The 18,161-nt window shown below is 37.0% G+C and overlaps 1 protein-coding gene across 1 annotated transcript in view; it reads right to left on the bottom strand.

Moving 5' to 3' along the window:
* Positions 1-8,579: 8,579 nt before the first annotated feature.
* Positions 8,580-18,161, bottom strand: part of TNKS2 (tankyrase 2) — a 68,156-nt gene continuing 58,574 nt past the window's right edge. The window contains exons 25-28 of the mRNA XM_017894700.1: positions 16,453-16,558; positions 14,336-14,522; positions 11,675-11,831; positions 8,580-10,917 (exon numbers count right to left, since the gene is read on the bottom strand). Of these exons, the coding sequence (XP_017750189.1) occupies positions 10,855-10,917; positions 11,675-11,831; positions 14,336-14,522; positions 16,453-16,558 (513 nt within the window). The 3' untranslated portion in view covers positions 8,580-10,854. The remainder of the gene's footprint in view (positions 10,918-11,674; positions 11,832-14,335; positions 14,523-16,452; positions 16,559-18,161) is intronic.

The raw sequence follows: 18,161 nt of genomic DNA, 5'->3' as shown, positions 1-18,161 counted from the left end.
TTAGCCAGGATGGTCTTGATCTCCTGACCTTGTGATCCGCCCATCTTGGCCTCCCCAAGTGCTGGGATTACAGGCTTGAGCCATCGCGCCTGGCCAGAAGGGGAATTTTCTAATCATACTCTAGTGTGGTACAGTTGTAATCATTCTTTTTTTTTTTTTTTTTTTTTTTTTTTTGAGACAGAGTCTTGCTCTGTTGCCCAGGCTGGAGTGCTGTGGTGTGATCTCAGCTCACTGCAAGCTCCGCCTCCTGGGTTCATGCTATTCTCCTGCCTCAGCCTCCTTGTAGCTAGGACTACAGGTGCCCGCCACCGTGCCCGGCTAATTTTTTGTATTGTAATCATTCTTTTAAATTTGTTATCATCCAGCTAGAAAACAATTTAACTTCAGTCTGGGATTCTCATAAACTCACACACTGAGAGTTGGAAGAACTTGTAGAGGTCACATCTGTTTCTATGATGTGTATAATTTTGGAGTTCGCAATTTTTATTTGCATTTCCTCTCTTGAACCATGATGTAGGGAGAAGAAAGATAATTCAAGAAGGTAGAAATTGAAATGAAGCCTCAGGTGCTCTGTACAATCTGACTTGCTAAGTCCTGGTGGATTCCTGGAATCTGTCACTGGGCTTCTCGAAGCTCTCCTATCCTTTTTCAGCCTTCACCTATTTTACACGTTGGTTTTCAGAATAAGATTTTGTTAGGAATAAGGACTTGGGTCAACTATACTCCCTTGGATTTCAGAAGAGGGTAGTGATGCCCAGAAAAGTCGAGCAATTTGTTCAATTCACCCAATTGGTAGAAGCAAGACCAGAACCTGAGTCTCCCAAGCAATGCCCACATCTTTCTCCTCTCACACCAAGGTTTTTGTCCATTCAAGTTTGCCTGACAGGTGTGCCACCTTCTTAGGACAGTTAACGGAGGGTTTAATGAGCCCCTCTAGATGACATCTGTGCATGTTATCACCACCTGAACCCAAAGAACTGCTTAAAAAGTGGACATTCTGGGCATTCCGGCAGAACCACTGGGAGAGTGTTAGGGGAAGGAGGCAACAGGTAGACATCTGTCTTTTCCAGCAGCGTGAGGTCCAACTGGTACAAGGCCAAGAAAACACCAGACCAAAGAACTCACAAGAATGGTGAATCAAAATAAAATGCTCCTTGTCTAGGTGTGTGGAATGGTAAAGTTTGTTCCTGACTTACAATGTTTAGACTTAACGATTTTTCTTCTTTACTGATGGGTTTATTGGGATGTAACCCTATTATAAGTCAAGGAGCTCCTTACCATTTACAATGGGATTACGATTTCTACTAAATCATTAATCCTAACCCCTTATGATTTCTACTGAATAATGCTTTTGTGCCATTGTTAAGTCAAAAAATTCTAAGATGCACCATCATATCACTAGCATTAAATACGTGTTTGACGTACAATATTTTCAATTTGTAATGGATTATTTGGACGGAGCCCCATGGTAAATCAAGAAGCAACTGTATAAATATTACATATGGAAGTATCTTTTTTTGTGTGTATATATATGTATATATATATTCTTGTATACACACAGACACACACACTATATATATATGAAATTTCATATATATATATATATGAAATTTAGATGCCTTTATCAAATGCCTTTCAGAATTCAGGGAGATTATTGTCTAATTTTTGCCCTGTGAGCTACTGATAGGGTGAATTATCTTTCTTTTTTTTTTTTTTGAGATGGAGTCTCACTCTGTCACCCCAGGCTGGATGCATTGGTGAGATCTTGGCTCACGCAACCTCTGCCAACCTGAGTTCAAGTGATTCTCCTGCCTCAGCCTCCCAAGAGCCTGGGATTACAGCATAGCGCCACATGCCTGGTTTTTTTTTTTTTTTTTTTTTTTTTTTTTTTTTTTTAATTTTTAGGTAAAGAGACGGGGTTTCACACCATGTTGGCCAGGCTGGCTTGAATTCCTGACCTTGTGGTCACCCACGTCAGCATCCCGAGTCTGGATACAGGGGCCGTGAGCTAACTATGCCCAGGCCTAATTATTATTTTCTAGTGGTGAACAGCCCTGCATTTTTGGTATAAAGTCCAACTGGTCATTATGTTATTTGTTTTAAAAAACAGCTTTGGCCCCGGGCGCGGTGGCTCAAACCTGTAATCCCAGCACTTTGGGAGGCCGAGACGGCGGATCACGAGGTCAGGAGATCGAGACCAATGCCTGGCTACACGGTGAACCCCGTCTCTACTAAAAAATACCAAAAACTAGCCGGGCGAAGGTGGGCGGGCGCCTATAGTCCCAGCTACTCAGGAGCTGAGGCAGGAGAATGGCGGGAACCCGGGAGGCCGGAGCTTGCAGTGAGCTGAGATCGGGCCACTTGCACTCCACTCCAGCCTGGGCGACAGAGCCGGACTCCGTCTCAAAAATAAAAAAATAAAAAAAATAAAAAAATAAAAACAGCTTTAACATTTCCATCACCCCAAAGTTCACTCATATCCATTTGCAGTTTATCTATGTTCCTACTGGTATTATTCTGTTAATGTTGTGCTAGATTTTGCTTGCAATTATTTAAAATTTTGTGCATTAATGTCCACTCCTTTTGTATTACCTTGTTGAAGTTTGATATCAATTCTATGTGTATTTATTAAAAAATTGGAAACTGTCTACACTCTTAGAACAGTTTAAATAACATTGGAGTTATCTATTCCTTAATGTGTTGTAAGAATCTACCATGAAACTCCCTGGGTCTGGGAATTGTTTGGGGATAGCTCTTTGACAGAATTCTTTCTTTCTTTTTTGGCATCTGGTTTGTTTAGACTTGCTCTCTTTTCTTGGTTAGTTTTAGTCATTTATGTTTTTACTAGAATATTACCCTAGGTATTATCTCGGTTCCCCAATTTGTTTGTATGGAGTTGAGCAAAGTGGTCTTTAAAATTTTAAACATTTTCTTTGTATTTGTGGTTACTTCTCTATTGAAACTTTTATTTTGTAGATTTCTGATTTTCTTGATTACCTTACCTATTTTATTCCCTTAAATCGCTAGTTGTTACATTTACTGTTTCTACCTCCAAAGTTGTATAAGAGGGAAGGCTACCCTGTAAGGAGCAGTGACCTTTCAGTGAAGGGGACAGCTAACCCAGTGATTCTCACCCAGGGCGATTTTGTCCTCCAGGGGACATTTGGCAATGTCTGGGATACTTTTGGTTGTCACAAGGGGCAGCTGTACTATTTGCATCTAGTGATTAGAGATCAGAGATGCCACTGAACATCCGACAATGCACAGAATAGCCCCAACAAGCAATTATCTTCTCAAAACGTCAATAGTGCCAAGGTTGTCCTGAGACCGATCAGGATGGGAGCTGGGAAATACATGTTTGAGTTTCACTCTCTTCCTAATCACCCTCCAACATCCGGCTGATACTCCCCTTGGGTTAAACCCAAAGAAAAGCCAGAGAACAAGGGAATCTATCCATGTAGCCCATCAAGATTAGATTTCTGGGGCAAAAAGGAGGGTGGAGAACTGTGAAGAGTGGAAAGAGAAGATAGTCATTATATAAACATCGTGATCAGTGTTGTGTTCCTACATATGACTCCTGGAGCCACTGAGCAAGGGTTTCTCTTTATACTTAGATGTCGGGGGAATTTCTCATTTTAGCAGTAATGCCAAATGGATTTCAAAAGCACTCACACCAACAGCAATGCATGGGATCCAGATCCCAACACTTGCATTGCTGTTTTTTACTTTTGTCAACTCTGGCAGTATAAAATGGTACCTTATGGTACCTAATTTGAATTTCCTTGATTACTAATGAGGCTGAGCATTTTTTGATGTTTATTGAGTTTCCCATTTTGAGAAACACTTGTTCATACTACGCCCCAGTTTTCTTTTTTTACTTGTAGTTTTAGTATATCCTGAATATAAATTATTTGCCCTTTATGTGTTGCAAATATTTTCTCACACTTTATGACTTGTCTATTTCCTTTCTTCTTAGTGGTGTTTGGATAAACAGATGCTTTTAAACTAATTTACCAACCTTTTCTTTTAGGGTCAGTGTTGTTTGAAGGTCACTTAAAAAGTTCTTCCTTTTCCCAAAGTCAGAAATGGTTTCTTATATTTTCTTTTAAACTTTTAAAATACTTTGCTAATCACATATAAGTCCTATATAAAATCTATGTGAGATTTATTTTTGTGTATATATCCAGATATGTATTTTTCCATGTGGATTACCAGCTGTCCCACTACAATTTATTGAATAGTTCCTTCTCTCCTCAGGATCTATAATGCTACTCTGGTATATAAAAAGTCCATATAAACTCTGTTCAACTGGTCAAAGACTCTACACCTATATCAGTATCACACTGTCTCAGTTACCGCAGCATTACTGCTATTCATCTCTGGTTCTCCTGCCTTATTTTTCTTCTTCAGGTGCGTCCAGGATATTTTTAACCTTTTACGGATACTTCCTGTTCACTTTAGATTCTTTGATATATTTTTTGGGGAAAAGTGCACGAGTCACCTGCTATTCTTATTTTATTCGACTGGTTCATTTTATTACCTTTCCCCATCTTTACACTTCAATTTCCACTCTTTCAGTGATTATCTTTGAACATTTAATATGTGTACTTGACTTAAAGTCTAAATTTCATCAGCATCTTAAAGCTTCTATTTCCCATATTATTGTCAACTAGTACTTTCATTCCACCTTGTTTTAAAAATCTCAACTCTACTACTTGTGTATTGCAGACAATGCTTATTATAGTGCTTTAAATAGTCCTGTTACAAAATTCAAAAGGAATAAAAGGATATACAGTTTAGTCTCTTTCACGTCTGATCCCCGTGGCACTGAGGTTTCCTCCCAATAGTTCATGTGTATCCTGAAGGAATTTTATTCATAAACAAGCAAATGCATGTTGTACTTTTTCCTACGTATACAAATAGTAACAAATCACACACATTGGTCTTGAATATTATTCCTTATCAGTTATATGTTTTCAGCCTTTTTACTGACATGTTTGCCGATTTCTTTGTGCACTATGCTTCTTGCATCCTGCTTCTCCTCTTTTGGATTCAACTGCCTTCTTTGCTAAAGAACAATCTACTAGATCTCTCAGCAAAAGAGCAGATGCGTTTTTCATCCTCTTTTTTAAATACTAGTTTATCTGTGTATAGAATTCTAGGCTAACAGTAGTTTCCTCAGCACTACCGAGTTATTTTGTCTTCTGGCTTCTCTTGCTGCCACTGATCTGCTGTCCATTTATTAATCCTTTGTCTTTTCTATTACTTCTAAGAATTTTTTTCTTGTCTTTTGATACTCTGCAGTTTCACTATGTCTAAAAGCAGACTTGCTTTTATTCATCCTCGTAGGTGTCTCTTTTTTTTTTTTTTTTTTTTTGAGATGGGAGTCTCACTCTGTCGCCCAGGCTGGAGTGCAGTGGCACTATCTCGGCTCACTGCGAGCTCTGCCTCCTGGGTTAACGCCATTCTCCTGTCTCAACCTGGCGAGTAGCTTGGACTATAGGCGCCCGCCACCACACCCGGCTAATTTTTTGTATTTTTAGTAGAGACAGGGTTCCACTGTGTTGGCCAGGATGGGCTTGATCTCCTGACCTTGTGATCTGCCTGCCTCGGCCTCCCAAAGTGTTGGGATTACAGGTGTGAGCTACCGCGCCCAGCCTAAGCTGCTACTTCTTTAAAGATTCATGTTCTCTACGAATTCTGGGGTATTTTTCAAGTCTCTTCCCTCCCCTATTCTTTATGCTGTATCTCCTCATTCTATTCTGTCTCCTAGCCCTCTGATATCTCCCATCTCTTCCTCTGTGCTACAATCTGTGTTTCCCACTGTATCTTCTAGTTCCCCAATTCTATCTTCAGATATGCCCAGTCTGTAGTTTAATCTTTTGAGTTTTAATTTCTAATTACATATTTTAGTTCTAAAGACTTACCTTTTCAAAGATTTTGCCTTCTTCACAGCGTCATCTTTTTTTTTTTTTTTTTTTTTTTTTGAGACGGAGTCTCGCTCTGTCGCCCAGGCTGGAGTGCAGTCGCCGGATCTCAGCTCACTGCAAGCTCCGCCTCCCGGGTTTATGCCATTCTCCTGCCTCAGCCTCCCCAGTAGCTGGGACTACAGGCGCCCGCCACCTCGCCCGGCTAGTTTTTTGTATTTTTTAGTAGAGACGGGGTTTCACCGTGTTAGCCAGGATGGTCTCGATCTCCTGACCTCGTGATCCGCCCATCTCGGCCTCCCAAAGTGCTGGGATTACAGGCTTGAGCCACCGCGCCCGGCCCACAGCGTCATCTTAATGGTTTTAATTATTTCTTTTATTCCCACCCTCACCCCAATCACTTTAAACAATATTTACTACTTTGTGGGGGGTGCTAATCCTCCAAGATTGTGTCTACTGATTTGTGCTCACAATGCACTGTTTTGGATTGTTGATGAGTTCATCTGAGTGAAGCTCGTTTTTTCTAGGCAAATATGATGCAGACTGCATTATGGGTATGTCTGTCTGTGTGCTCATATCAGTAATTTTTAAACTGAGATCCCTGTGGGTTAGGGATTTATGTACTTTACATTTTGAGCTTCTTAAGATTTCATTAGAATAAAGGAATTAGTAGCTAATACATCTTGCAGTTTTAAAATTCTATGCTCTATGTCTCCGTGACAAGTGGGAAAACTCAAGCCACTAATTCTGGAGTATTCAGGGAAATAATATTAATTATAATAACCAGTTATTGGCAAGTACAATGCTTAGTAGCACAGATAATCATTTATTATGCTCAACAACCTTATCAAGTGTTATAAAAATCTTAAAAGGTTACATAATTTGTTCAAGATCACACATATGGTGAGGGGTAGAATAAAAATTAAAATCCATATACATCTGACCCTACAGCCTGATCACTTAATCACTATTTATTCACCTAACAAAAAATTTACTGAGGAACACTATGTGCCAGATATGCTAGGTGCTACGTCTACTGGTATACAAAGCAGATGTGAAACCTTTCAAATTATCTGTGAAGGATCAGTTTCTTTCTAAGTTTCCAATCCATTGCAAGTCAATATTTCAATGAAAAATAAGAAAAAAAAAAATACTACAGCAATGTCTTGCTACAAAAGTTTTTAAAAGTTTACCCTTACTTTTTGTATTCGTATCTCCATGGGCTGGTAACAATATCAATTTGCAGACCAATCCCATCTGCAGATCACACCTTTGTAAAGCGCTGCTTTATAGTAAATGGGCATACTTCTTTGAGGGGCTCTTTATATATTTGTGTTATGGAAATGACAGCTGTGGGTGGGTGACAAGGTGGAGACAACACTTCTAATAATAATGGCTTTATGTGAAGAGCAGTAATTAAGTATTTTAGGTCATAGGCTGTCTAAACTAGTCAGCACAAAAGGGTAGGAGGTGTGGAGACACAGGAGACAGGGAAAGGCATATTACAATTTAATTTTATAGAAGTCTGACAGTTCTGGTGAAAAATGAGTACCACCACTATACTTGGTTCCTCTGTCACTCTAGTCCTGTAATAGGACAGGGCAGCAGGTAAAGGCACAGTCAGGAGTACTGATCGTAAGAGCTCTGGGAAATTTGCATGTTTCCTTGGCTCATCAACCTGCAAACAACTGGATCACAATAAACACCTGAGACTGGCATGCATACTTGAAACAGCAGCAAATACCTTCCATATTACCCTAAATGAAGCAGACACACAGAGCTGCTGAAATGTATTTAAAAGCCAAAAGACTTAAGAATTATCTGCACCATCATTCTCTTCTTATAGAAAGCAGGGAATTGATCACACGCAAGGAAATTAACATACTGAAGTCTAATATACACATGTGATTATACTTTCTTTTAATAGCAATAAATACCACTAACTTTGAGATTTGGAAACTTATAAGAATGTTTTCATATGACACAGAAATAAAATATATTCCTTTTATAAGTTAAGAAGATTAATTTCCCAGGAATGAGCTTTAAGGTTTACCAAAGTTGTGCTGAATAGACTAAATGTTGTAATCTCGCCGGGCGCGGTGCGCCTCAAGTCCTGTCAATCCCCAGCCACTTTGGGTGAGCCTTGAGAACGGGCGTGATCACTGAGTCTTTGGTCAGGAGATCGAGCACCTATTCTCTGGCCCTAACACGGTGAAACCGCGTCTCTACTAAAAAGACAAAATCTAGCCGGGCGCGAGGTGGCGTGCTTCCGCCTGCTAGTCCCAGTCTACTCGGGAGGCCTGAGCAGGATGAATGCTGTGAACCCGGGAGGCGTGAGCTGCACGTGAGCCTGAGATCTGGCCACTGCACTCCAGTCTGTGGCTGACAGGAGCGAGACTCCGTCTCAAAAAAAAAAAAAAAAAAAAAAAAAAAAAGAAAGTAATCTCACAGTCTACTTTCTACTTTCATTTTAATGAGCAAGTACAGCTACAATATTCAATATTTCAAACTTCAAACTGCATTATTTATCACTATTAGACTCAGAACTACATTGTTTTCCTGCAATTGTGGTTTATTGTAATCTTAATTCATTTTCTCAAAGACCATTCAACACATTTATACTATTCCAGTAATTACCATGCTACCCAGAAAAACAAGTGAAGAGTTTTATTAAGCATTAAATGAGGGTATGGAATGTGATACAATACAAGTATGACACTGAAGATGGGTATAATAGTACTACTTGCACAAAAAGTTAAATTTCACTTCAAAAAAAAAATCACAAGACAAAAGAAAAAGCAATTCCATCATCATAAAGTAAGCTATTTCATGCAACGTACTAATACGCCCCCTCCCCCCAAAACCCCAACTTCCCAACAAACAAAAAGCTATCTGAAAATACTGCCATGCTAACATATGAACCACAGTATATTCATTCATGGAAAAACACACTCATTAAGCAATTGATTAGATGAAATAACACAGTTTGCAATATTGTAAACTCACAGACCACAATGATTTCACATGAAAAGCAATTTCAGATTCACTCATAGGGTGAGTAATATGGGCTACATAGTTGCGAGATAAGGTAAATATAAACCCCATTAATTCTCTCATTATCTTCTAATTATAAAACCTGGAAGCTTAGATAATCTGAAAAATTCATATAAAATTTGGCATACTCCGCTTGTGTTCCAAGAAAAGACTTTAGGATATTTATAATTATTAGAGAGCTGTATAAAAAGCACTTCAAGGCCAGGATTTGACTTCTTAAATAACGATCATAATTTACATCACAGAAACAACTCCAGAAATGCATGTACTCTGATCAACTCTTATTCAGGACAAGGAACATGATTTTCTAGCACTTTATGTACAAGTTACTGCAAAGGGCCAGTTAATTTACAGACTGAATAAAATGTAAAATAAAGGTGAACTGGTACAGAGAGTGATGGAGAATGTTCTCATTAAGTGAGTAAAGATCTTTCCTCGACTTTGAAGGGAGCTAGAGTCAACAAGTAAAAGAGACTGCCAAGCCGTAATGGATGTATGTCTCTGTAACAAGATGCTTAAGCATGCTTCCTGGAAAACAGTTTTATATTAGAAAAATAGGAATGGCATTTTATGGGACAGCATTTCCTTCTATAGCTGCCAAACTGAACACAGGCCTGGTCACCATATGGTGCACAAACTGAGCATATTTCCAGTTGGGCATAATATCATGGAGAGAAAACCCAGGAGCAAGAAGCACCTGTTTCACTGCACTTGCCCATTCAGGAGGCCTGGAGGGGACTGAGACAAGTACATTTTATAGTTCTAGGTTAAGTTTACCCATGATGTATAGATTGGCTACAAACACAGCAATAAAACCAAGTAAAAAGAACCGGAAAAAAAATACTCAGGATAAAAAACTACCCAGTCCTGTTTGTGATTTTTTTTTTCCCCTTTTAGATTTAAGGTAATTAGAATAGATTGGGAAATGATTTAGGATTACCCTTCCCACCCTGGAAATGTAGCATCCTACTTACGTTCCATGAAAAGAACACAGTAATTGTTCAACAGCAAGATTCAGTTTCTCTAAAAAACAGGAACACTTTGCTCTAATTTTCACAGAATGACTTTAGAAAATTTTCCAACATGAGAGCTAGAAATTGAGGCCAGTAAAGAAGCTTCTTTAGTAATCAGGACCTGCCATAGTTAGAGCTCTTTGGAATGTGTCTTATACATACAAAGGTATCACAAATTAAATCTTCAGCATGTTCATAAGTTCTTAAATGAGAAAGATTTCTAGTGACAGGTAAAGGCTCCCATCAGCAAATTAAATCTGATACCTCAATCTTTCCCAACTAACAACTCAACATAGCCTCTGGAATCAAATGTAAAGATCACTCAATCATGATGATGTAAGATGAAGTACAGATGAATAATACATATGAAAAAAATTTTGTAAACCGCTGCAGTTCTAAAACAGATTTATATTACAAAGCAATGTAAATAAATATTGGGCTAGTACAAAAGCTCTTATTTACAGTTTTACAAATGAAATTGTATTCAGTGTAAATGCTGTGTTTTAAAGAACACAGTATTGTATCAGTAAAATGAGTTCTGTTGAGGGCATTACAGTTTGTTAGAATCAATGCATAACATATAAAAGGTTCAAGTTAACTCTGTTTATAATTTAGTACAGACAAACCCAGTTTAACCTGGAATGGCATCTGTTAAAGTGCTGAAAAAACAGGAAATATTTAGAAAACACTGTACATTATTAAAGCTTTATCAAGTCAGAATGTTAAACTTCTTTCACATTTGTATCCTTTTGCCACAGGCCTGTGGGCAAGATTTTTTTTCAGCAAAGGAGTAAAAGGTAGAGGCCACTGCTGCTTTGATGATTTTAGGTTCAGTGGAATTAGTTTCTTAAAATAACTATTTATCCATCAACCATACCTTCAGGCCTCATAATCTGGTAAGTAATTAAATACTCAGGATAAGCCTGGAAGAGAAAGACAAATTCAAATAATGGTACACAAATTTTCCTGAACGATAGAGATTCCGTAAGTATTCCTAGTCTTAGGGAGGAGGTTCTAAATTAGTGTTGTAGATCAGAATCATCTAGGGACATTTTCTCAAAACATCTTTACCCTGACTACAGTTCTTTAGACTCTCAATCAGCAAGTCTAGGATGGATACTAAGTTCATGTCTGATTTTAGTAACTGAGGTGATTCTAATATCTACCCCCAGTTCACAACACTGCTCTAGAACTACTTTTGGCTTTTACTGAGCGCAAAACACAATTATATACTTCTTTGCTACAGACAGGCTGTTAAATACAAGATTTCAATCATTTATAAGAGCTAAAAAAAATCCGGAACAATTGACAAAATTTGAATAAAGTCTTCTTGTTTTTAGGAAATTTATAATTGAAATAGTTAATGGTAAAGGGACATGTCCTGCAACTTACTCTCAAACAGTTCACAAAAAAATATGTACAAACACACACGCAAGGAAGGAAGGAGAGAATGATAAAAGAGAAAAAAGATAACAAAATATTAACATTTAGGAAATCTAGGTAAAGGTTATAAGGGAATTCTCTTCACTATTTCTGTAACTTTTCAAATCTGAATTATTTCCAAATAAAATTTTTTAAAATCCAGCTAAGGTAGTATGTCTTCTCAATTCAAGAGATTGGTAAAAAGTTAAAGTATGCCTCTCTAGCATTTTTGAAGATGAACAAATAAAACTGCATTACCTGTTCTCCTCTGTAAATAACATATTCAGCTAATGCTAGGCCGTTTACACTGGGCCGACCAGTGACTGAATGATGACCTGGAGGAGAATGTGCCATTTTCATTGCACTGAACTGCAGGAAAGACTTTCCCAAGGTTACCCGGCAAAAGAGCAGCTGCCTATAAAATGAAAAGGAAAAGATCACCCTGAAGGCAAACTTGACACATAAATATGACAATGTGTGGACACGGCATAAGTTTTACAAATTTATTTATACATAAATACTTATAATTGTTTTTATCATTTTACCCCTAAAAGAACTTTTTAAGAATGTCTTCTATTACTCTTATTAATGAAATAATCTGTCAATTTAGTTACTCCTTATTTTAACTATGAAACCTGAAAAAGGTAATAACCTTATAGAGATGCAGACTCTACCACCTTGTTTGTGTCTCAGCAAAAAACACAAGTCAATGACAAAGTGGGAAGGAGAAAGTTTAAGGGTCTTCCATCAAGTGGCTTGCAAAGTTGGACACATATCTAATTAAGTCCAGTTGATTTTTACCTTCAAAATACATTTGAAATCCATTTACTCTTCTTAATTCTACTGTCACTATTAAGTCAAATCACTGAAATTTTCACCTGGACTATCACACAATGGCTTTCTAAACCAGTCTTCCTGTTTCTTCTCTAATTCCTGTCCAAACCTTTCCCATCCAAGTAATTAAAACAAACAAAAATTAGATCAAGTCACTTTTCTGCTTAAAACCTTTTAGAGGCTGCTCACTGTACTTGGGAGAAAATCCAAATTCTGTACAATGGCTCCAATTTCTTGAATCTCATTTTATGTTCATTCTGCCCCATGCACATTAGTTTTCTTCTCTTCACAAAGGCCAAACTTCCCTTATTAATGGTTCCCCCATCCATATAATTTTCTCCATTACTGGAATGGGATCTATTTTGCCACTCTTCCACTGGCTGATACACACTCAATTTTCAGACTTCCCCTGAAATGTTACTTCCTTAGATAGGTCTCCCCTCACCACCGGTTTCAGAAGATTATCTTCCCACTCCTCTCAGGCATGTGATTGGCCTTTCTTAGTTTCAAACAACCTTTTAGTATTAATGTTACTGTTTCCTTTTAGAAGATAACAGGAGATGTCAGTAGACCAGTTGATGGTTCTATCTTCCAAAGAAGAGGGAGGTATTAGAATGTTGCTTATGACTAATAATTAGAACTATTTAGCCTTCAGACCATATATGACAAATAAAAACAGCAGTGTTCAAATTTACAAAATCTCAGGAAATTACATGCCTCCTAACCACTCCAATTTATGATCTAAAATAGAAGTGAGTGGGACATCATACATAGGATGGCCTACTGTGTACTACCTATGCAGTCCTAAATTTAGAGGGATAACAGTAAGAACAAAACAAACACAAAGAAAGAACCTGTTTCCCTCCATGACCGCAATTCTTCAGCTCGGAAGTCCTTTGAAATCAGCTGGGAAGCTTTAAAAAATTCTAATATCCAGATCATGCCCCAGACTAATTAAATGAGATTCTGTGAGGGTGGCACACAAGCATTAATAGTTTTTTAATATTCCCTGGATGATTCCAATGTGCTGCCAAAGTGCAAAATACTGCTCTAAGGGTTTTTTCTAGATTAGTGGCCAGAAATACAGCATCACATCTGGGAACCTGGTAGAAACTCAAATTCTAGAGCCCCACCCCAGATCTACTAAATCAGCAACTGAGAAGGCAGAGCCTAAGAATCTGTGATTTAAACAAGCCATCTAGGTGATTATATGCATGCTAATGCTTGATAAACTACTGCTCTATATATTCAATAAGCAGTGCCCTGTTGAATAAATCTCAGGAATTAATCTTACTGGATTTTCAAATGGCATAACTTTTGCCTATAAGGATTTTATAAGTTAGGGACAAGTTACTTAAATAATTTTTAACAAGTGAGTTAGCACAGGTAATTAAAAGTGGGAAAAAAAGTGCAAAGTAGTTATTTGATTATTATTTCCTTTCAAAAAGGATCAGTGTTTTAATTTTAAGTTCTTATAGTAGTATTGCAAATTGAGGATTAGGATCGTATCACAGTGGAAGAGAGGCTCAGGCACTGCCATCAAATAATTAGACCTGACAAATAATGCCATTTTAGCATTTGAATACTAGATTTTTAAAGAGTCCACAGAGTCCTACAATACTCAAGGGCTATAATAAAGCCTCTTTCATGCCTAATGTTACTTTCTACTCAGCATGCTTTAAGGCACCAGATAGTCTAATGATTAGTCAACCAGGTCAAGTGCTTAAATTATAATTGGCCCATACGGATCATTTAATAAATATTAGCTATTATTATAATCGGTGAGAGGGCCAAAAGCAATCTAAAACATGCCTAGCGGGGGTGGGATAGCATTAGGAGATATACCTAATGTAAATGACGAGTTAATGGGTGCAGCACACCAACATGGCACATGTATACATATGTAACAAACCTGCACACTGTGCACATGTACCCTAGAAAGTATAATAAAACAACAACAACAACAACAAAAAACATGCTTAGCTTGCATTTCTAAGGCTGTCCAACATAATGCTTTGCCCTCAAAAATGTAACTAGTTCTTATCTGATTATTACCAAAATAAATGAGAACAAGTGCTCTCTTACCTGTGGCAAATGTAACAAGATCGGTCTTTGTGAACTGGACACCCAGTACCGCCTCCAATTCCATATACATATTGATTGCTTTTGGAAGAGTTTTCAGCAAAATAAATGCCAGCTCCAAACATGCCACCTATGTACGCATGCCTTTCATCAAAGCCTTTGTGGATAATTGCATTCACAAAAGGAGACCCTGAAACACATATAGATGGTTAACAACAATTTAAAATTTATCTTAGAAGAAAAAGTAAAAAACTAGTTTCTTAGAAACTGAATTCTTAAATATACAGCCCCACCATAATAAAGCCAAAACGAAAAAGGGTAACAAGTTAACTGTCAGCCAGCTTACTATTTTAGAATAAAGAACTGCTAACATCAACTAATGTTTCTAATAGAGTGCTGGGTCATGTGCTAAAATAAGGACACAGATTGAACTAGAAAAACAGATTACTTGAAATATCAATGTAAGAGTTACCAAATGCCAGACTGCAAATCCATAAAAATCCAACACCAAGAGCCTCATAATTCACTTTAGATAGCAAAGCTAAATGCAATTAGGTCTTGGAATGATGCCTATGCCTGTGTGGTTTGTTTTTAGATATCAAGTGGCTCAAGTAGACTTTCACATTCTTTTTTTTTTTTTTTGAGATGGAGTCTCGCTCTGTGGCCCAGGCTGGAGTGTAGTGGCATGATCTTGGCTCACTGCAACCTCTGCCTCCTGGGTTCAAGCAATTCTCCTGTCTCAGCCTCCTGAGTAGCTGGGACTATAGGTGCACACCACCACATCTGGCTAATTTTTGTATTTTTAGTAGAGACGGGGTTTCAACATATTGGTCAGGCTGGTCTCAAACTCTTGACCTCAGGTGATCCACCCACCTCGGCCTCCCAAAGTGCTGGGATTATAGGTGTGAGCCACCGCACCCGGCCCCATTTTCACATTCTTATTCTCTTTCTTATACCTCTTCTCTTCTATCCTTCCACTTCTGCCTTTCATCAATTGCGATACAAGATTCTATCTGCAAATGTGGTGCTTTCCCTCACCCCCTGCATATTGACTTCCCTTTCCTCTTTCCTTGGGAGTGGAGTAGAGTGACGGATGGAAAAAGTCAAGAAACCACAGCTAATTCATTTATCAAGATCATGTTCCCTGTCCACAGAGAGACAGGAAAATATACTGAATTCTACTTTACAGAAATACAGATGAATAGAATCACTTTTTGAATTAACTTGGGAAAACCAAAATTATTTATATTACAAATTAGAAAAACCACATTATAACCATCACGTTAACAGGTAATAAATATGCTCTGTGTCAAGAGATTATCATGATAATTATTTAGGGTTTTGGAATAAGGAGTTCAACATGTTTAGATACTGCACATGAATCCATTCTGTTACAGCCATTCTCCCAGGGTATTATGAAATTTACTGTGTTTTAAAGAACTTTACAGGTCTCTAAATTTTTCTGCAATCAAGGACAAATGAAGAAATAGACTGGAACTACTATGGGTAATGTACTTGAAGACCTCATAAATACTACATTAATATATTTAACTTCGCTAAAATTTGAAAGACTAACCAACACCTGCCAGCTTATAATACAAAAAAGTAGAAAATTCCAAGAAGAATAAGTAATTGTGCTTTCAATTTAATTCTATGGTTTCAATTCTACAGTCATCAGAAACTCTACAGGTTCAATAACAATAGCTGTTTGTCAAATTGTGTGGGTTTGATACTTAGAATCAAAATCAGAATAGGATGTATATCTTCTTCTGAGGTGATTCCCAGGTCTTATTTTTAATTCAATCAACTAGTTAAAAGTAAAACACAAAATTTCTTAGAGTGACCATAAGCAAAATTTACTATTTAAAGAAAAAAGGAAAAGATAGTCAACACTCTCATTTCTATTTTTTATTGTGGTAATCTTATTTAAAAACAATCCATTATAAAATACACAAATTCAAAAGAAGTTGAAAACATAAATGTAAAAGTTACAGAAATACTAGGTTTATTATAAAAGAATGACATAAAGAATATACAGGCTTATTATTATTTCATATCTGAACAAAAAAAACTATCCTAATGTGGAGAACAGTGGTAGAGTCGGTAGGGAGGAATCTTACCATGAAATAGCATTCGTTCATTGGCATGGTTGTGGTTTTCTTCAGAAACTTCTTTTCTCCGGTGAGTATATCTTTCCCATAGTTTCTTGTTACAAACCTTCTGAATCTATAAAGAATAAACCAGAAAAACCAAATCTTTAAGTATTACTTACTGATGACTTCTTCATCTAAACCAAAGATGGGCCATACATTTAGCTAGAAGGTAGGCAAAACTTTCCTCTGAAATATAAAATGTGTTATTTTAATCAACTAAAAATACTCTGTCCCAACCATAAAGTTGGAAGTATAGCTACATTTTGAAGATTAAAAAAATTCAAAGAAAAAAAAGGCCATATGTGAAGGTCAGGAATACTGTTAATTTATTAAAACACTTCCATTCTCATTAACTTAAAACTATTACAAAAACACCTCCAAATCAGACATGCCGAGTTTTTTCTGTGTTAAGTACTAGAAATTTTGAGTATCCTTTTTCCCCCAATGTATCTGTCTCAGAGTGCCATATTAATCTGTTTAAAATTAAGAATATTTGAAATAGTGTCCCCCAGCCCCCAACACACACAAAATTACTTCCTTGACCTTCTAATTCTGAAAATTTTTGTCTGCAAAAGATTTTAAGGTGGATGTCAGTCTCATTAGGGGTATTTCTAGGAAAAAAATTCACAATACCAGCGTCGTTTCTTAGCTGTGTTTATAGGTGCTACAGCCCCCTGCTGGTTCCTAGAGCACACCTGGAAGCTGATGGTGTTAGTCTTGGCTCAAATAACGCAAAATATTACCATAGATGTAATCAAGGACCATAACTGTCACAAATAGATCTCATTTATGCATTAAAAAGTAACAACAACAACAAAACCCTGTTTCATCACTGAAAAAATTTTCATTAAACACTGCATGAAAATACCTTTGTTAGAGGAAGAAAACAGTGTATCTTTCTCAAATCCAACTACTTTAGAAATCAAACACACAATCTCTCTCCTGTTCTCACACCTAACAAAACTCCACACGTTTTGTTAACGCCTGTAGACAAAGCAGACTTGACTGAAATGTACCTGTAGTAGGCACGTATTTCTCTGATTAAATATTATACTCATAGTATATTATGAAACAGTAATACAATACAGCTGAAAGATTTGATACTGTTCAGTTTAACATTTGTATATTAGAAAGGCATTTGCCACATTTTCATTCTAACTTTATGTCTTATTCTTACAATTATTAGGAATATACTGCATCAATGTAGTTAATACAAACTCATTATGCACGAAGTATGGTGTGCGGTTTTGATTACTATAGTTCAAGAAAACATAATGTTGAAAAGTTCCTAAGAAGAGTAACTGAAATCAGTAAGACAGGACAGTCACCAAATGACTCAAAACATTTTAAAAATATATATTTTTTGGAAAAGATGAGGAGAGTACTATCAAAATTTATAAAAAGGTAATATATTTGGGGACTTTCAGAAACCTGTAGTCAATCAGGATAAAAAAATAAGCATTGTATGACTATAAAGATGGTATCTGCCACAAAAAAAATTCAGCTTTGCTACAATAGAATACTTTAACAGTACTTTATATAGTCTTTTTTTTTTAATTATTATTATACTTTAAGTTCTAGGGTACATGTGCATAACGTGCAGGTTTGTTACATATGTATACTTATGCCATGTTGGTGTGCTGCACCCATCAACTCGTCAGCACCCATCAATTCAT

Source organism: Rhinopithecus bieti, unplaced genomic scaffold, assembly GCF_001698545.2.
Source record: "Rhinopithecus bieti isolate Rb0 unplaced genomic scaffold, ASM169854v2 scaffold_25740, whole genome shotgun sequence".
NCBI lineage: Eukaryota > Metazoa > Chordata > Mammalia > Primates > Cercopithecidae > Rhinopithecus > Rhinopithecus bieti.
This window is presented reverse-complemented; position numbering and strand designations above follow the sequence as displayed.